This window comes from Myodes glareolus, chromosome 21 (assembly GCF_982192425.1).
Source record: "Myodes glareolus chromosome 21, mMyoGla1.1, whole genome shotgun sequence".
Lineage (NCBI taxonomy): Eukaryota > Metazoa > Chordata > Mammalia > Rodentia > Cricetidae > Myodes > Myodes glareolus.
The window spans coordinates 19053857-19075334 of NC_142046.1; the positions used below are offsets into that span (position 1 = coordinate 19053857).

General features: G+C 42.8%; 1 protein-coding gene across 1 annotated transcript; it reads right to left on the minus strand.

Moving 5' to 3' along the window:
* Positions 1 to 16186: 16186 nt before the first annotated feature.
* Positions 16187 to 19616, minus strand: LOC125399027 (vomeronasal secretory protein 2). The gene is made up of 5 exons (XM_087900146.1): positions 19323 to 19616; positions 18674 to 18807; positions 18373 to 18443; positions 17770 to 17880; positions 16187 to 16320 (listed from the first exon to the last, which is right to left on the minus strand). Exons 1-5 carry the CDS (start codon positions 19413 to 19415, stop codon positions 16187 to 16189), a joined length of 543 nt encoding a protein of 180 aa, XP_087756272.1. The 5' UTR covers positions 19416 to 19616.
* Between the last annotated feature and the right edge of the window lie 1862 nt (positions 19617 to 21478).

Genomic DNA, 21478 nt, shown 5'->3' on the forward strand with positions numbered 1-21478 from the left:
ATGGACAAATTTCTTAATAGATACCACTTACCTAAGTTAAATCAAGAGCAGACAAACAATTTGAAAAGATCTATAACCCCTAAGGAAATAGAAGCAGTCATTAAAAGTTTTCCAAACAAACAAACAAAAAGCCCAGGGCCAGATGTTTTTCTTGCAAAATTCTACTAGACTGTCAAAGAAGAGATGATAACAGTACTCTTCCAAAAACTCACAAAATAGAAACAGAAGGAACATTGTCAAATGAGACAACAGTCACCCTGATGACCAAACCACACAAAGATCCAACAAAGAGATTACAGACCAATTTTATTCATGAAATTTGAAGCAAAATACTCAATAAAAACTTGCAAACAAAATCTAAGAACACATCAAAAAGGTCATCTACCATGAACAAGCAGGCTTCATGCCAGAGACAGAGATGGTACAACATATGAAAATCAGACAATGTAATCTACTATATAAACAAAATGAAAGAAAAAATACATGAGCATCTCATTAGATGCTGAAAATACCTTTGACAAAACCCAACACCTCTTCATGATAAAGATTCTGGAGAAATCAGGGATATATGATGACAGAAGTCACAAAATAATCCCACACCAGTTCAGAATTATGAATAATAAAGGAGTATTTATTTAAGTGAAACTTACAGATCACTGTCCTAGATAACAGTCCTCTGCATGAACAGGAACAGATTCTAGCAGCCAAAAGTGAGATCTGGAAGCAAGAGAGGGAGCACACACTTTACAGCTGCATTTACAGTATCAGAGACCACACCTAAGTGAGCTGGTATCTTAAATGCTATTGACTGAAAGAGCAAAATGTGCTCCCACAACACCTCCCCCTTTTGCTTAAATAAGAGAGTTCCAAGCCCAATTCAAAAGTATATACATGAGGAACAGATATCAAGTATAATTAGAATTACAACTAGCTTAAACAATATTAAGCAAGGAATGTATGCTAAATGTTTTAATAAGCATTCTATCCCAAGGAGTCTAAGTCTTGTATAGCAAATGGCTTGGCCTGATCATAAAAGTACAGAAACTACTACTATGTAATCTTCAACCCCATCGAAGGCCTGAGAAGGGAGATAATGTTACTTGAGCAGGCAGGAAAGTACAATCAAGCAGCTTCCAAAGTGAGCAGTATATGACAGAGACAATAAGCTATCTGAGCAACCACCCAAAATTTCATTTGCATTGTCGAGCCGGGCGATGGTGGTGCACGCCTTTAATCCCAGCACTCGGGAGGCAGAGGCAGGCGGATCTCTGTAAGTTCGAGGCTAGCCTGGGATACAAGAGCTAGTTCCAGGACATTCTCCAAAAGCTACAGAAGAAACCCTGTCTTGAAAAACCAAAAAAAAAAAAAAATTCATTTGCAATGTTGAAGCAACCAACTTTGGCTAAGGCCTAGCATAACTGACAGACCATTTTCAGAGGCAGGAATTTTTTCAGAGCCACCTTACCCTGTCTTGGCTAGACAGTCTTTTTCTTTATGTCCTGCTTATCCATTTCTGGATACCATGTACTTTGTCAGTGGTTGACGTACAGGCAGTTCCTTGCCCAAAGGCAAATTGTTCCAAGAAGAAAACAAACTCTGAGTGGAGTGTCTTTGGTGCTTAACATTCTCTCAAAAATAGATTGGTGCTGTCAGGAACAATCACGTCTCATGTCAACAGAACCCTAAGTTATTTAAATGCTATGTTCTACAGATCCTTGAAGTGGTTGAAGATTACCTATCCAAACAGAATACAATATGTATCTAAAAAACCTAAACAATCTGACTATATGTCCAACAAACATAAACAACCATTGACCTATAATATTTAATATCTGTATAACTTAAAGACTAAGACTTCATGTCAGAAAATTAAATAATCTGTAAACAAATGTGCAACAAATGAGGACAATGACCTCAAAATGTAAACAATGTATAAGTATCTTGATCAGAGGTAGGAGTAATATATAAAACAATATGAAAATATATCCTAAAAATTGTATCAATATATAAAATGTCCTAAACAGAAGTAGAAACATGCATATATGCAATCTGAAAGAATAACTTTTCGTAGGTGTATAAATAATGTAAACAAAAATAACAAATATAATTTGAACTTGTATCAGTATACAAAAGCTATGACAATGTAAATTACCCATAAATAATAGCTCACAAGTATTCACTCTATTGCCCACTATTAGATACAAGAAACATACCTAAACATAATAAGGCAATGTACAGTGAGCCAATTGCCAACATCAAATTAAAGGGAAAGAATGTAAAGAAATTCCACTAAAATCAGGAACAAGACAAGGTTGTTCACTCTCTCCATATCTATTCAATATAGTACTTGATAGACAACTAAAGGAAATTAAAGGGATACAAATTGGAAAGGAAGACATCAAAGTATAATTATTTTCAGATGGTGTGGTAGTAAATGGCCCCCAAAACTCTAACAGGGGACCCTTACAGCTGATAAATACCTTTAGTCAAGTGACTGCATACAAGATTAACTCAAAAATGTCAGTAGTTCTCTTATATACAAATGGTAAACATACTGAGAAAGAAATCATAGAATCAATGCGCTTTACAATAACCTCAAATAGTAGAAAATATTTTAGTCTAACTCTAACCAAGTAAATGAAAGACCTGTATAATGAGAACGTGAAGTCTTTGAAGAAATGGAGTAAATATTAGAAGATAGAAAGATCTCCCGTGCTCGTGAATGAGTAGGATTAACACAGTAAAAATGGCTGTCTTACCAAAAGCAGTCTACAGATTCAATGCAATCCCTATTAAAATCCCAACACAAATATTTACAGACTTTGAAAGAACAATACTCAACTTCATAAGGAAAACAAAGAATCTAGGATACCTAAATTAATCCTGTAAAATAAAAGAATTTCTGGAGACATTACCATTCCTGATTTTAAACTCTACTATAGAGCAACAGTAATAAAAACAGCATGGTATTGGAATAAAAACAGAGAAGCAGATCAATGGAATCTAATCAAAGACCCAAATATAAACCAACACACCTACGGACACCTGATTCTTGACAAGAAAAAAAAAGGCAAAATTATACAATGGAAAAAATAAAGCATCTCTTACAAATGATGCTGGTGTAACTGGATGTCAGCATGTAGAAGATTGTAAATTGATGCATATTTATCACCCTGCACAAAATTCAAGTCCAAGTGGATTAAAGACCTCAACATAAATCCAGATACACTGAACTTGATAGAAAGGAAAGGGGGAAGTAGCCTTGAAAGCATTGCTGCAGGACACAACTTTCTGAACAGCACACCAATAGCACAGACATGAAGACTGACAATAAATGGGACCTCCTGGTGTGAGAGAATGGTCTGTATTCTGTCTCCTAAGTGTTGGGATTAAAGGTGTGTGCCATCACATGGGAGAATGGTCTATATTCTGTCAATTATATTTTAAATAAATGCTGATTGGTCAGTAGCCAGGCAGGAAGTATAGGTGGGACAACCAGACAGAAAGTAGAGGCAGATCAATTTGAACAGGAGAATTCTGGGAAGAAGGAAGCCCATTCCTCTGCAGTCGTGACCCATCCACAGAAGAAGTAAGATGTGACTGCCTCGCTGAATAAGGTACTGAGACACATGACTAGCATAGACAAGAATAATGGGCTAATATAAGTTATAAGAGTCAATAAGAAGCCTGAGTTAATGGGCCAATCAGTTTATAACTAATGTAGACCTCTGTGTAATTTCTTTGGGACTTAATGATTGCAGGAATCGGGCTGGACAGAAACCTCCAACAATAACCTCCTGAAACTGAAAAGCTTCTGTAAGTCAAAGAATACTGTCAATAGGACAAAACAGCAGCCTAAAGAATGGGAAAAGATCTTTACCAACCTGACAACTAACAGAGGATTGATTTCCAAAGTACAGAAAGAACTCAAGAAATTAGACATCAACAAACCAATTTAAATCCAATTTAAAAATGGGGTGCAGATCTAAAGACAGAATTCTCAACAGAAGAATCTCAAATGGTTGAGAAACACTTGAGGTATTCCACATCCTTAGCCATTTAGGAAATGCAAATAAAAACAACTCTCAGATTCTACCTTACACCTGTCAGAACTGCTAAAATCAAAAACTCACGCAACAATTCATGCTGGAGAGGATGTGGAGCAAGGAGAACACTCCTCTATTGCTGGTGGGAGTGTAAACTTGTAGTCACTTAATAAGTCAATGTAACAGTTCCTCAGAAAACTGGAAATCAGATCAAGTGGTCAAGTCCCAGCACTTGAGATGTAGAAGCAGGTGAATCTCCGTGAGTTTGAGGCTACCCTTGTCTGCAAGAGCTAGTTTTAGGATAGGCTCCAAAGCTACAGAGAAACTCTGTCTCAAAAAACCAAAAAAGAAAAAAGAAACTGGAAATCAACCTACCACAAGACCCAGCAGTACTGCTCTTGGGTGTATACTCAATCATTCTACAAAGACACTTGCTCAGCTATGTTCATAGCAGCTTTGTTTATAATAGCCAGAACCTGTAAACAACCTAAATGTTCCTCTACCAAAGAATGGCTAAAGAAAATGTGCTACATTTACACAATGGAGTATTGCTCAGCTGTTAAAAACAAGGACACCAGGAAATTTGAAGGAAAATACATGGAACTAGAAAAAAAAATCATCCTGAGTGAGGTAAGACAGTCAAATAAAGACAAACTTGGTATGTTCTCACTCATAAGTGGATATTAGACATAAAGCAAAGGACAACCAGCCTATAGTCCACGATCCCAGAGAAGCTAGGTATCAAGACTTCATGGGCAAACATCCAGATCTCCCTGGGAAGGGGGAATAGAAGTGATTTCATGAGTGGACTAAGGGCAGGTGTGTTGGTGGAGGCTACTCATTCATTCCTGGCTGCCTAAACCTGAAATAATCTCACAGAAACTAATAAGAAGCCTGAGTTAATGGGCCAATCAGTTTATAAGTAATGTAGACCTCTGTGTGATTTCTTTGAGACTTAACGATTGTGGGAATCGTTTAATTAAATTGATTTAATTAAAACACTGCTTAGCCTATTAGCTTAAGCACATTTGTGGTTAACTCCCATCTTAAATTAACCCATTTCTATTAATCTTTGGATCACCATATAGTTGTGGCCCTACCAGTAAGGTTCCATCTGGTGTCCGTCTCCTGCATGGCTACATAGCTTCCCCATGACTCCACCTTCTTTCTCCCAGCATTCAGTTTTGTTTTCCCACCTACTTCTATTCTTCCCTATCACAGACCAAAACAGCTTCTTTATTCATTAACCAACAAAAGCAACGCATATACAGAAGGACTTCCCACATCACAGGTAGGCATGGGACCATAAAGGATCAGGTTGGAGGGGCACAGAGGGGATAAGGACTGGAGGGGGGACTGCTGAGGTGGCATTTCAGAGTCTGCTGAAAGCCTGGTGTAAGGAAATCTCCAAGGAGTCTTTGGGGAGGAACCCATCTTAGACTCCTAGCAATAGTAGATAAGTAGCCTGAACTGGCACTCTCCCGTGACCAGACTGGTACCTGGCCCAATTGTCATCAGAGAGGCATCATCCAGCGACTGACGGAGGCAGATACATAGACCCACAATCAAACATTAAGCGGAGTTCATGAATCTTGCAGAAGAGGAGGAAAAAGGAGTATAAGAGCCAGGCTCACACAATCAACTAACCTAGGCTCATAATCACTTGCAGAGTCTGAACTGACAACCAACTGCATGAGACTGACCTAGGCACTCTGCATAAATGTTACAATTGTGTGACTTGTCCTTTTATGGGACCCCTAACAGTGGGAACAGGAGCTGTCTGTGACTCTTTTGGGAACCCTAAACCTCATACTATGTTGCCTTGCCTAACGTTAATACATGGGAAGTACTTTGTCTTACTCCAACTTGATATGCCAAGTTTTATTGATTGATACTCATGAGAGATCTGCTCTTTTCTGGATGAGATGAAAGAGGAGGAGACTGGGGTTAGGGGAAAAAGGGGAGAAGGACTGGAAGGGGAGGATGCAGGGTGACTGTGGCTGAGATGTAAAATAAATAGATGAAAAATACAGTAAAAACATGAAATAATTTTCAAAACGTTTAGTGTGATATTAACTATGGGAGATGACCCCTACATGTCTTCACTCATGAATACTAACCTCTTTTTACATTGCTAATGGAGGTTCTGACATAACCTCTATGTGTATCCTTACTGCTAAGTTTAATGCCTGTATAAGGATTGAGAAAGCTATTCATATATTCAACTAACAAAAGTTGCTTGTGACTTACGTGTGTACCTTTATATTTTGAATGCACCTTTACTTCCTACAGTCATTATAGCTCAGTTGACTCCTGCCCTTAGTATCACAAAAGTGACAAATTTGGCATCTCAACCCCAAAGGTCTATTACCCACTTATACTAACTTAATTTTGTATCTCATAGGAAAAAGATGAAAATGACCAATTCAGTTATGAAAACCCAGGTTTTATTGTCATTTTTGATGCCTCCCACATTACTTCTTTAAATGATTTTGGTCTCTCATAACAAACACAATTATCCTCTTGTCTACAGGACAAGTCTTATATCCTTACCCAGTGACAAGATTCTAAAATTGCCACAGCACACCCCTCTTGTTGTTCATATGGCTCATTTATCCTACCCTCTGCCTGATGCCCTCCCACTTTATTCTTATTTAACTGAGATACAGTTCAGATAATGCTGAGTCACTCTGTCATGCTGCATTTGCTGTTCCAAACTTTTGTTCCTTTCCAGGTATTCTGCACAATCCTGGCAATCCTGACAAGCTATTGTTGAGCTGGCTAACAAACTATTAAAACTACAACATCAGAAAAGGAAGGGAAGTAATCCCTCAAAACCTTTAATTTCTTTCTATAAATAATAATATTCTTCTGTAAAAGTACTATCTGGAATTTTTCTCTCATATATTACCTGTAGGATTCTGGCAAGATCCAAGCAGGCACATATGAAAACAACTCAAGATTTTCTTACTTGAAGTATAAGTTATGCCTGTATAAGTCACAAATATAACTGTCTTTGTAGATGAGGATAAGTATGTATAATCCTGGTCTAACAGAACCTCCCACAGAGGCCATAAATTTCCTTTGGTCAAGTACTTTACTCCTGGTTTGGGGGGCAAGAAAAGAGAAATCTGATAAAGGGGTACAGGAATTAAGAGATCTAGGCCAGCCTTTTCCCCTGCAAATCTGTATATTGTGAGGGTCTGTTGTGGAATATTACTTTATACTGTATGAAGATATGTCACTGTAATTAGTTTAATAAAAAGATAAATAGCCAATAGCTAGGCAGAATTGTCATAGCAGAGAAAAGGCTAGAAAAGAAAAGGTGAAGTCACCAGCCAGAAGCAGAGAAAGTATGTCATGCCGGAGTTGAGGTAACAGACCATGAAGTCATGCGGCAGCATGTAAATTCATAGAAATGGGTTGCTTTAGTTATAAGATCTAGTTAGAAACAAGCCTCGGTTATTGACTGAGCTTTCATAATTCATAAGTTTCTGTGTTGTAGTTTGAGAACTGGCTGACTGAACAGAGAAAGACTCATAACAAATGGCTACCAAAGTCTAGCATACATTTCCACATAAGAACTGAGAAAGCTTAAATTTAAAAAGAAGAAGAAGAAGAAGAAGAAGAAGAAGAAGAAGAAGAAGAAGAAGAAGAAGAAGAAGAAGAAGAAGAAGAAGAAGAAGGATTCCAGATACACAAGAACGGAGCTAAATGTGCCTTTCTAGTCCCACAATATCTCATGCAGGGCCACAGTACAGAGATGCATCCCTTGGCCAAGGCCTGTGGACTTGAGCTGCCAGCACACCATTAGCTAAGCTGTGTGGCAGCTTAAGGTTTTACTTATGCAAACAGAAAAGCTTACAGATATGCAATAAAGCATGCTCAGCAGAAAAATTGCATTATTTGTAAAAGCCAGAACCTGGAAACAACCTAGATGCCCCTCAATCAAAGAATGGATAAAGAAAACATGGTACATTTACACAATGGAGTACTACTCAACGATAAAAAACAATGACATCTTGAAATTTGCATGCAAATGGTGGATAGAACTAGAAAAAAGCCATACTAAATGAGGTAATCCAGACCCAGATAGACAAACATGAAATGTACGCATGCATAAGTGGATACTAGTTGTAAAACAAAGGATAACAAGCCTCTATAGTCTATGACCCTAGAGAAGCTAAGTAGTAAGATGAACCTTAAGAAAATCATATATAAATCTCCCTGGGAAGGGGAATAGACAAGATCGCCTGAGAAAATTTGGACCATGGAGGGTAGGGGGAGAAGGGAAGGCAGAAAAGGAGGAGGAGAGAACTGGAAAGGGGAGGTAAACTTGAGGGAATAGAATAGACAAGATGGAAGAAGAACAGGGATGGAGAGCAAGGAAAAAGATTTTGATTGAGGGAGCCATTGTGGGGCTAGCAAGAAATCTGGCACTAGAGAAATTCCCAGGAATCCACAAGGATGACCCCAGCTAAGACCCTAAGCAATCGTTTAGAGGAGGCCAAAACTAGCCTTGCCCTGTAGTCAGACTGATGAATATCTCAAATGTCACCATAGAAACTTCATTCAATAACGGATGGAAACAAAGGCAGAGACCTACAGTGGAGCACTGGGCTGAGTTCCCAAAGTTCAGTTGAAGAGTGGGAGGAGTGAGAATATGAGCAAAGAGATCAAGACCTTGATGGGGACACCCACTGAAACAGTTTACCTGAGCTAATGGGAATTCATCAACTGAAGTCTGATAGAGAAGGAACCAGCATAAGACCAAACTGAATGTGGGCGACAGTTGTATGACTGGGGCAGGCTGTGGGGCCACTGGCAGTGTAGTGTGGGAAGTCCTTCTATATATGTGTTGCTTTTATTGGTTAATAAAGAAGCTGCTTTCAGCTTAACAGAATATAACCAGACTAAAAGAGATATATATAGAGAGAGAGAGAGAGTAGGCGGAGTCAGTGAGACACCATGAAGCCCCTCCAGAGACAAACACTGGGGATGGATGGAACTTCACCTGGTAAACCACAGCCAGGTGGAGATACACAGATTAATGGAGATGGGCTAGTTTAGGATGTAAGAGCTAATCAATAAGAAGCTAGAGCTAGTAGGCCAAGCAGTGATTCATTTAATACAGTGTCCATGTGATTATTTGCATCTGGTACACATGAGGCTCCCTGAGAAGGAAAAAGAGAAAAGATCTCTAGTGTGGATTGGGGCAAGTAGAGCTAGGAGCCTGAAGGATCAAGTTGGGGGCTGGGTGGAGTGGGAAGTGATAACTGGAAGGGGGAAGCTTTTCAGAGTCAAGTAGAAACCTGCATCTTGTTTCTTGGCTATCCTAGTGGCTCACGAGATTTATTCTCAGGAGTTGAAAGAGCTTGATTATTGTAATCTAAGAGTTTTGTTGTTCTTTTGGGCAGGGTCTCATTGTGTAGCCTTAGCTGGCCTGGAACTCACTATATAGACCCAGAGTTTTGGAAGTTGCTTACAATGTACTTCCTGTTTACTTAGGTAATATTATATCCTTCTGAAGTCTTTGATGGAGTTGAAGAATTTATGGTTATAGTTATAGTTTTCCTTAGTTATGATAAAAGATAAAGTAGATATAAATATTGTAACTGTAATTCTTGCTTGGTAACTGTTTTTTATATGTAATTTTACTTTGTTAAAGTTAAAGCCTTCTTTCTTATTTAAACAGAAAAGGGGAAGTGATGTGGGAGTCCCCTCTGTGTGCTGTGGTTACCATTAATGAATAAAGAAACTGCCTTGACCTGTTGATAGGGCAGAACTTAGGTAAGTGGAGAAGATGGAACTGAATGCTGGGAGAAAGAAGGCAGAGTCAGAGAGATGCCATGGAGGCGCCAGAGTCAGACATGCCGAATCTTTGCCAGTAAGCCACTGCCATGTGACAATATGCAAATTAATAGAAATGGGTTAAATTAATATAAGAGTTAGCCAATAAGAAGCTAGAGCTAATGGGCCAATGTGTTTTAATTAATACAATTTCTATGTGATTATTTTGGTTCTGGGTGAGCAAGATGAAGAAGTGGCCTCCTCCTACACTGTCAGAGACCAGCTTCAACAAAAATACCACTTACCAGGGTATGGGGATCAGAAAAATAGAAAAGAAGATGAAGACATGAGTGAAAATAATAAAACAGAAACATAGGATAGATCAGAAGGGAGCTCCAGTGAGTACTGAAATTGCCCATGTTTAATTTCCAATAGCTTAAAATACCCTTGACCCAAAAGGTAGGAATAAGATTTAAAAAAAAAAACTGCATTAACATGATACAAAGAAATCAACATACCAATTGAAGGTTGTAGGCTACATTCCAAGGAAAACACTTTGTTGCTAGAACAAAACAAATCACACTCATACCCCAGACCAAAACATTTTGTAGGCAAACCTCTCCCTAGGTGGAATCCTTAGTTGGATTGTTACACTTTTGTTTCAGGTAGAAACATATCTACTTCTCTATTCCTGAAATGCAAGGTCTGGATAACAGCCACATCTGTTGACAGTAACCTCAGAGAACTCTCTGATCTAAATCTAAATCTAGGTGGGACCTTTGTTTGAGGTAGAAACAGACAATAACCTTGAAGGAATAGGAGTGAGTTCCAACTCTCTTTCATTTGATCAAGGTGGAAATAGGCTCACATTTTTGGGCCTCCACAGGTTCCTGTTAACATCAAGGGCCATGTGATGGGGTCTTGACTGTCACCTGAGGCCATGTTGGAGTCCAGGGCCCATAAAGACCTGACTGACCTGTGCTACTGTCTGGGACCATGGAGCCAATTAGGCCTAAACTTCTGCTGAGGGTCATGTCTGGGTCCATGTTCCTGTTGCAGCTGAGGTCTGTGTTGATGTCTGTTGCATGTGTTAACACAGAGACACATGGAAACTATGTGTGTTGTAGTCCTAGGGTCATGCTGAGCTGGACCCTACGCTAATTAGCCCTGGGAGAGATGGCCGCAATGGCCACCAAAACAAGAGGGCTAACCCCTCCCCTTATAAGAGACCTTCCCCCAACACCACACTTGGAAAAGCTGGTGCTACCCCTCACAAAGGGTGTTGGAAAGCTGGCTCCACCCTTTGCCTGAGGGGGTGGTTCCAGGGGCCTAGACTGACCAACTCAGCTACCATCAAGGCACACAACCAAGGTTTGAGTTGGCCCACACCAACATCTAACTTTTCTATAACCTGCTGGGGCACATTAAGGGACAGGTCCTGCAGAATCATAGCTGCAGGATCTCCATGACTCAGGGCAACAGCAGGATGTCTGAGAGGAGTTTCTGTAAGGGTCCAGTATTGATGATTCACCAGAAACCAGAGGCCTTGAACCTGACCAACAACTCATTATACAGTGACTATTTTCAAGTAAAGCTATTTGGACCAAAGAGTCTACTTGGTAACACACCTCAGTTCCCAATGACACTATGGTGCATGAAGAGGAGATGGAGGCACTAGAAAGACAGAGGAGGGAAGTGGGTTTTGTTTGGTTTTTGTTTTGCTTTTTTGTTGTTTTTGGTTTTGTTTTCTATTTGTTTTTATCTGATATTTTAATTTTTTCTTTTATTATTTCTTTTTTGTTTTTTGTTTTTGGTTTTTTATTATGATTTCTTTTTTAATTTTCTTTTTGTGGCGGAATGCTACAAGGGTGAAGTGCAAATATGGAGGGACTGGAAAATGAGTAGGACTGGGGTGCACAATATTAAATTCCCAAAGAATTGATTAAAAAAAACTTTGTTAAAAAAAGAATGGCACCCATAGTTTCATGTTTGAATACTTTGTTCCCAGATTGAGGAACTGTTTGGGGAGGAGTGGGTCACTGGGCGTGGGCTATGAGGTTTCAAAAGTCTATGACATTCTGAATCTTTCTCTTTCTCTGCTGCCTACTTGTGGATCAAGATGTGAGTTCTCACCACTCCCCAGCACCAGGCCTTCCTGCCTGTTGCTATGCTCCACACCATGGCTGTCATGGACCTTCTGAAACTGTAAGTGCCCTGTAGATGCTTTCCTCTGTAGGTTTCCTCAGTCATGGTGTTTTTGTCATGGCAATAGAAAAGTAATTAAAACAAACTCTGTCTTTTGTCCCGGGTGTAAGTGATGACTGTGTCTCTTCCCATTGGTGGGTGGATATCTTCATCATCTTACAAAACTGGCTAATCAGTGAAAAGGGGAAGGGAGTGATTAATACAGTATGGGCCTTTGATGAGCTAACAATCTTTGATTTTAAAAAAAACTGTTTCTCAGACAAGGAAAGAAAGTTTATGTCTTACCATGAGATGAAGAAAACTCAGTAACCAGGCAGAAACACAAAAGACCTCATGAGGATCTCACTTTAGTCTCCCCAGGGTCTTCCATCCAGCAGTGTCCACTGAGGTGACTCAAGGCGCACAGCACAGTGTGACAGAGTCCACCGCAAAGCACCGCACAGCACACACCCTTGGGGAGGGACAGGAGGGAGAGACAAAGGCCAAGAGGAATGCTATGCCATTCTACATTTTGGCAGACTTTATGTTATTTCTAAAGTCTTTAGAACAGGCAGCTTTCCTATGAGACTCTGCGCTGCCCAGGCAGCTGTCAGTACTGCTGGATTTCACTCTGGCAGCAGAGGCAATGCACACACAATGCTTCTAGCTGTATAGGAGTCTTGTAAGGTTTAGATTTCCAGAAACCAGACTTTAATAGCTGTCTATAATGAATTTGCAGGTTTCTTGCCCAGTCAGTTATGAACCACTTGCCTAGAAGCTGGGGGGTGGAAGATGCTACCCTTGAGGGGGAACAGAAAAAGGGGAAGCCAAACAAAGAGGTTCGTGGCAGGAGATGAGATGGGAGGATATGCAGAGGGGACTCAGGTAGGGTCCCAGTACCACCTGGAGGAACATGATACTTTGGAAGATCAGGAAGATTCCTGGTCATGGCTAGTCCCTTTCTGTCATAAGCAGGCAGATCCAGGCAGTCTAGGACAGGGACCTTGAGTGGGAGATATCATTCCTGGGACAGGTCAATTCCAGGGTTCCCGCACAGTAGAAAAATCATCAAGAGCACCGGGCTAAGAGCATGAATAGGAGCTGGCCAATCCCTTTTCTCTAAGACTGAGACTGAGCTGTAGTTGTCAGTGGGAGTTAAATGCCTCAACAATAAAATTTTCTGTTGAATCAAAACTGAAACAATGACTATTTTGAAATCCAAGGAAAAACATGGAAGAAGAAACTGGAATATTAACAGCTTCCTTGTGTATGTATTGGCACAATCAGTACCAGGTTAATGACGCTATTTTTAAAGAAATCTACAGATTCCATGGAGTCCCCAATAAACTTACAACACCTTTCTTCACAGAAATAAAAACGTGCAATTCTAAACTTTATGTGCAAGTACAAAAGACTCCATAAAGCCAAATTAATCCTGAGTAACATGGGCAATTGAGCGGCATCACTAGGTTGAGTTTAAGGTTATACTAAAAACCCTGATTTCAAATTATTCCATACCAGCAAATCATCATGCTACTGGTAGAACAAAACAGACACACAACACAACAACCCTGCAATTTTTAACAAAGATGGCAAAAAATCTACACTGGAGAAAAGACAGTCCCTCCAAAACCTGGTGCTGCAAAGTAAATGTCTACATATACAGAAAGTCTATATATACTGGGTCTCCAGCTGACTCTGTTCAAAACTCAACAGTAACTCTGGGCAGAACAGCTCAGTAGTTTAATGTGTATGGAGGACACGTCCATAAAGGATAACACAGAAAAGATTTGGTTGGCATAACTGTATATGTATTCTGTGCGCAAGGAACCTAGGTCAACAGCTCGTAAAAATTAATATCAAAAATTAGCCAAAGAAAACCTCCAGTGACCACCAAAATGAAAATTATAATGATTTCTCTAGATTTGTTCTCACAAACACATTTGGACTTTGCAACTCAGATTATTTGCTTGTTTCATAACTCCTTCATTCTCATGACATTGTTGAAAATTTTTATCTATTTCTTTTTTTTATTCCTTAAAATATTACATCAGCTCCCCCTTCCTTTGCTTCCATCCAACCCCTTCCATGACCCCAAACCCTCTCAAACTGAGGGCCTCTTTTTGTTTGATTGCTATTATTACGAATACATATGAGAGTGTACACATAAAGATATAAATACAACTGCTAAGTCTATTTGGTGTTGCTTTGTTTTATGTGAACTTGGAGCTGATTGGTTTGTAGTGGATAACACAACTGGGACTCATCCCAGACAGAGACTAACTGTCCCTTTTCCAGCTGTCATTAGTTGCCTGGAGTTCTCTTTAGTCTAGGGGTGGGACCCCATGAGATTACCCTCTTCCGTATTGTTTTCTTACAATGTTGTATGAAGCCCTTTGACCCGTCTATATTTTCTGTGGTTCTGCAGAGTGGGGTGTTGTGCTTATTAATTTTGTAGGGTGCTGACAATGCCTCACCTCCAATGTGTTCAACCACCTCAGGCTTTACCAGGCACTTAAAAGGGGTTGCATCCTTTCAGGTTGACCTCTGGTTCTCAAAAAGAATCACACCCAGGCAGAAAGAGACAAGCAAAGAACAATACATGAGGGTGGGAGCTGACGAGTTATTGAGTTGGGAATAATTGACAGCTTCTCAGGGGGAAATGGTGACCTGTGCCCACCCTCCAGGAATCTAGGTCCTATTGAAATGGCAGTGTCTGGATCTGCATTTATCATTCAAGGTACAACACTCCTCCCTCACTGTGACTCCCAGATCCCCGTGAAGCAGTGTCCACAAGAACTTGTAAACTAGACAAACCACATGGTGAGTGAAGTAATGATGACAAATGGAGCTGTATATAGTACTGTCTTGCTTGAGGGATGATGGTGGAGGATTTAGTAGTACTCTTAACCCCCGCCCCTTTTGCCTGGTCACTCATCACTGGGTCTCTCATAGATTTCCCAAAGTCTCTACCAGAGTAAGATCCCTGTGGAAACCTGCACACATTTGCATCTGTAATACCATCTCCCCAGCTGCACCCAACCCAGTAGCTTCCCAAAGTCTCCACAAAGTCAAACACCTTCTGAAGCCGTGAGGGGGAGGGCAGGGGTTGTCCCATCATATGAACTTCTAGGATGTCCTATATCCTACAGGACTGAGGCAGTCAGACCTTGGGTCCCAGAGTTCCTCAACCTTGTCGTAGAGCTTCTGGGAGTTTACAGGAGACTCCAAAGCACACACTGAGTCCAAAATGACTGCTTAAGGCTTTACTTGGGTTTAGGGTGGGACAAAGGGTCCTAGCAGAAATGTGGTCCGATGGGTAGTGAGATGGTCTTGAGGGGTGTGTCTGGTCCATGGAGACGAGTATTCCAGGAGAGGCAGTGCTATTAACTGGTGCAGAGTTGACTCAAGATTTGCAGTTCCAAGGGACAGCTGTGACAGGAAGAGGAACAGAGATGAGGCCCCTCCTTCTACAACAGGAGCAGTAGAGTGGAGCTCATAGGAAACAGATGCCAATCAGAGAACTCCCTTCCCACAGATACTGTGGAGATGTTATCAGACACTCATAATCCTCAAGCACAGCCTGCCATGTTTACCAGGCAGGTCACTAAGCATCTAAGTAGGTCACTAAGTAGGGGGTGTGTTGGGTGGGAGATGAGACCACATGGAGCCCATGGCATGGGAAGGAGTCTGTGAAAAAGAATGGATTCCCAAGTGTCCTGGGATTTTGCTTGTGGTCACATCCTTGAAAGGCCACTCATACCTGGATACAAAGGGTCTCTCATATCTCAGTTTAAGGATCCAAAAGATGAACCACAAAACTCAAGTACTATGGAGTCTGAGCTGTCCTAAGTTTCTTCCAGGTGTTACTTACCATTGTGGTCTTTAGGGACACACATTTCTGTAGAAACAAAGAAAAATCCAGGGTTGAAGATGTGTGCTGAGAAAGACCTACACCCCATCACACACGCCGCTTAGATGTCTTCATGACCAAGACCTGGAATAAGGCCCTGATGTCCTTGTGAGTGAAGAGGAGGGCAAATGGCGATAGAAAGAGTCACCAGGGACATGGAGAATCACAAGGGTCACTAGAACAATGGTTGATACAGAACAGGAGAGGTGTGGACAGTTCTATGTAACTACAGGAAAGTATGGTCTCTTGTGGTCTAGTCTGTGATCTCTAAAGTCACCTGCTCACCTCTCTGCTCAGGCACAATGATGTTTTCTGGTGGGAAGCCTTTCCGTTGTGCGAACTTCTTGAACTCTTCTAAGGCCTCGTGGTTTTCTGTGGGATCCTTCCCTGGGGGCAGAGATCAGATGAGCACAGGGTTGTGACTGCACAGCGCTGCAGGGAGCCAGTGGTACAAGGACAGGATCACTGCCCAGCACCAGGGGCTTCACCCTGGGCCAGGTGCAGGCAGAAGAGGAGGGAGCACTTAGAGAAGACAGGGAGGTAGGGTATGTGGTGTGGGAGAATTGTCTGTATTCTGTCAATCATATTTTAATAAAACGCTGATGGGCCAGGCAGGCAGTATAGGGGGAAAGCCAAACAGGAAGTAGGGGTGGAGCAAAGAGACTGGGAGTATTCTGGGAAAACAGGAAGCTCCCTCCACCATTCCAGCGCAGATCACCAAAGAGGCAGCATGTAACTTGCCCAGCTGAGAAAGGTACTGAGCCATGTGGCTAATGTAGATAATGATAATGGGGTAATATAAGTTATAAGAGCTAATAAGTAGCCTGACTTAATGGGCCAATCAGTTTATAACCTAATGTAGACTCTGTGATTGATTTTCTTTGGTGTTTGCCGACTTGTTGGGGTGCTGGGTGGGACAGATACCCCAACAAGCCAGCCCTCATGTTACAGGTATGGATGGAGGAGAAGGACACAGCCTGCAGGGAGGTACAAAAGGATGGGATATATCCTGAATGGCTGCACAGAATTGCCCCCTGACCTGGAAGGACCCTGGTCACAGGGATACTAGTCTGTCTCTCAAGTCCAGAGGGACATTGCCAACCAAAGGCCTCTTTTTGGACCCAACCCTTTGAACTGACCTCCTTGAAATCTGAGACCCCAGAAAATGGTACTGGACAGTTTACTGCGGTTGCATAATTCTTCTGTATGCTGTGTGAATATATGTCACTATGATTGATTTCATAAACTGACTGCCCAGTAGCTGAACAGGATAAAGTTAGGTGGGAAAGTCAAACTGAGAATGGTAGGATGAGGAAGGGCAAGGTCAGAGGAATTTTTAGCCAGATGGAAAAATTAGTCGGACACACAAAATAGTGTAGAGGTAAAAGCCACAAGCCTTGGAGCAGCACATAGATTAATAGAAATGGGTTTAGTTGTAAGAGCTAGTTAATAACAAGCCTGAGCTATTGGCCAAGCATTTATAATTTATATTAAGTCTGTGAGTCAGTTATTTGAGAAGTGATTGCTGGTTATTTGGGAACAAACAGTCAGGACAGGAAAAGTCAGCCTATAGTTCACTGCTTGGAACTTTCATCCTGAGTTGTTATGGCCCTGAGGGCTATATCTGCCCTTTTTCCTGAAAGTCCCCATCAACCTGACCCTTCTCACTCAGATCTTGCCCACTGCACAGGCAGCACCTGGTGTCCAGAACCTAGATACACGTCAAGTCTTCTATACTAAGCATTCTAATCCCTAGTGCCAAGTTGTAGTCTACTGCACATCCTCTGGCTTCTGGTGATGGAGATCACACAGGACATGGGGTACCCAGGGTCCTACCTATGAGCTCTCCCACATAGAGTTTCTGCTCAAACAAACGGCATTCACTGTAGAAGATGTAGTGGTCCATCACTGGCAGTTCATAGATGTACATGAGATTCGCACCCCAAACTATAGATAAACAGAGAAAACAGGTCGGCAATGTTCCAGACACGTTGTTCTGACTGTGCTAAGGAGCTGCGTAGAGCAGGGGTTCTCAGCTTTCCTAGTGTTGCAACCCTTTAAGACAGTTCCTCATTGTGTGGTAATCCCAACCATAAAATTATTTCATTGCTTCCTCATTACTGCAATTTTGTTACCGTTGGGAATCATAATGAATATCTGATAAACAAGATATCTGATATTCACTCCCAAAGGGGTCACTACCCACAGGTTAAAAACCACGAAGTCTAGAAGATGGTAGTGCTTGCTCGCATGCATCTCTCATTCCCTTCTTCTGGCAGTAGATGTGGTATACCCAGCTCTTTCGAGCACCAGCTGCCATGAATTCTCCACTAGGATGGACTGCACCGTGAACAGTGAGCTGAAATAAACGCCCTTTCCCTCATCCTTTGGGACAGAGTTTTATCACGGCAGTGGGAGAAGAAATTCAGGCGAGCTCACAGGCACTGTATTGGCCAGGCTTCTTTGTTTTCTCCAGCACGAATCCAACCTGGCCGCACTCCTCATTAAACCTGGAAAACAGGAGGCACAGCAGCCAGCATCTTGCAGGGCCCACACCTGTGTTCTGCTCAGCTTGCGTGATGAGTCAGTGACCTGTATACCCCATTTCAACTGCAGTTAGGATTTCAAATGATTGCTATGATGGTGTCCCCTTAAAGTATGAACCTACTTGTCATCAACACTCAGAGCATAGAGGAGAGGGGAAGGCAAAGCTGGGAAGACTCACGGTGGTGAGACTCACATGAAAAAGACCATAACCTCCATGTTTCCTTCTTCCAAGGCTCTCACCACAAAAGGGAATTCTTCCACGTGGCTCTTCCGCTCTGTGATGTTCCGGTCATTCACTATGACTTTCCTGTACCAGATCCCTGTGACCTGTAACGAACAGAGCCCTGTATACCGTGTACACCCAATGCATCCCAGTCCAAGCCAGTTCTTCCTCAGGCTCCAGCACATGAGAGGAGTCTGAAAAATGTTTCAGAGCCCAGGCTGAAGCTCCTGACATAGTCTGGCCCCCACTCCCCAGTTCTGTGTTCCTTAAAGTTTCACCAAAACCCCATGTTCTAGTTAGGCAGAATGGGTCCGTTCCCAAAGCCCCCAAAGTCATTGGTTCTAGGACAGTACATGAAGGTCCACCCCTGAGAAACATTCTGGTTCTCGGAGTCCCTGCAACTGGGACCCTTCTGTGGTTCCATCTCTGTGACCCTGCTGGTAGAGCAGCAATAGAGACGGCAGAACAGTAGAGAGCGGACAAGACTCCATGCTGAGGTGCAGGGCTAGAGACCAGACTCCGAGAACTAAAAAGCTTATGAGTGCTGGCTCCAATCCTCAGGCACTGGACAACAATAAAGCATCCCCCCCACCCCTTCCACCATCGCTCTCGGCCTCACGTTCTTGTCTTCTGAGAGGAAAGGCAGGTCATCCTGGGCATGTAGAATGGTCACCAGGACGAACAATGTAACAGTCAAAAGCAGGCTCTTCATCTCCAGGCTCCTGCCCGATGGACAAGGCAGGTCACACGGATGACAAAATGAGGCTGTGCTGGCTCCTTGGAGAATGCCCTTTATGGTCACAAATGGCACTGACCACACCCCACCTGGACAAATCCATGTCCATCACGGGGATGGAGATGATCGTGCGGAGATACAGTGATCATTCTTTACCTACTGCAGATAAAAGACACAATGCCCTGCAATGTCTGCCCCATCCAAAGGGGCCGCATACACAGAACCCACAGTAGTGTATAAATGACTCTTGGACAGGAGTAGAGAACAGGCAGCCAGGAAGGGAGGGACCTGGCTACCTCCTACGCCTTCTCCACTCCTGAACTCACTCCCCAGCCACCCCTGGCTCCCTTAGCCATCTTATCTAGAACCTGGCTTCTCTCCCACAGAAGCTGAGAAAAGGACTGAGCTTCTTAACCACACACAATCCCGTCAGTGCCCCGGGCACAAGCTGCGCACTAAGAGCCCACCACATGGCCCTTTGCCACTCAGTGACCCTGCCCCAGATGCGAGCAGGGATACATTTGATGTGTCAGGATCTAGCTGACAGCTCATGGGCTCCTGCGCCTGGACTGCTCTGGGAGGGAGGGACCACATGGGAGCATTAGAGATGGCAGTTACCTGACGAGCTTCACGCTGTGCCCCAGGAAGCTCTGCTCTCTTACCGCACTGCTTACCCCACGGAGGCTCATCTTTATCATTTCCCTTCTGGAACTATCACCCATCTATCTACCCAATTATATCCCAAGCTCCCGAGTACAGCCTTGACCCCTGGGGTTCACCCTTTATTCCAGAAGCTGGGAAGGCTCTAGTTATAAAGCAGTCACCAATCTGTGTCCACTACAGAGAAGTGTCCCCACTGTAGTTCAGGGATTCATCTCCAACAAGGCCTTGGTGCCTTGGCCACCTCATCTTCCTGTCTCAGCCTAGCTCACTCTCCATTAGAAACTCTGTTTTGCCCCTCCCCATCCTGATGTCCTGAGTCCCATCTGACCTGAGCTCTAGAGAGAGGTTCTAGCCCCACAAAGGCACCTTTGTGCTTCTGTCGACCAAGTCTGGACAGCTTCAAGGATATATAAACATTATTAATGAGCACTCTATGGCAAGCCCTGGACTGCGCTGAGCTGCCATAATCCGGTCCTGTAAATGCTATTGCACAGGAGGCCTGACATCCTGGATGTGAGAGGGTGGGGCCAGCGTTCTTTAGCACCAGAGATTAGTGAGCCGCCTGGAGTCTCCACACCCAGGGTGCCAAGGATTTTGTGTACCTGCTGACCACGCCATAGATACCTGCCACATCATCGTAAGGACCTACTGATGTCAGCATTTACGGCAGTGGTGCGTGTGCTTCTTCCCTTAGCCAAACCATGAGAGCCACATGCAGAAGACAGGCAGGTGAGGCCTGCCCCCATGAGTCTCGTGCAATAAGAAGGGCAGCTGACACACGCTACAGCCGCTTCCTATCATCTATCTACCTGTCCTTCCCTGTGTCCCAGTAGACTGAGTTCTACCAAGTTCTCAAGCTATGTTTGTAGACACCTGTAAGTTAAAGTGGCAAAGATAAAAGGCACCTTCAGGAGGTTGGGGGGCAGGGGACTGCAGGTTACCTAACCCTGGGAGGATAAGAGGTAGGACAGGAAGTTGAGATCTCCTCATGGTAGATGCTCTCAGGAGTCACCAGGCATTTGTGCTCAGGCCTGGGTATACCTTATGGAGATGGTAAGCCAGAGACAAAAGAAGTCCTGGCCTGTGTTGTTCCCACGGCCTAAGGCATTTCTCTTCGGGCCTCCCCTTTCTTTCTGGTGGCAGTTCCTGCAGGGATTCCCAGTTCCATGCTCTAGTTTTCATTGCTTTGGGTTGTGTCCCTCACTACCTTAAATTCTAACCTCCACTTGGCCACCCCTTCCCTGTCTGGCTAATTCCTAGGTACCTCACTGCAAAGGACAGTGTCTGGGCTTTACTCAGCACTAGCTGATAGAATTTCTGTTGGTGCCAACAGCACCAGGCACAAGGGGAACTGGCTGGGACTGAGGTGTGTCTTA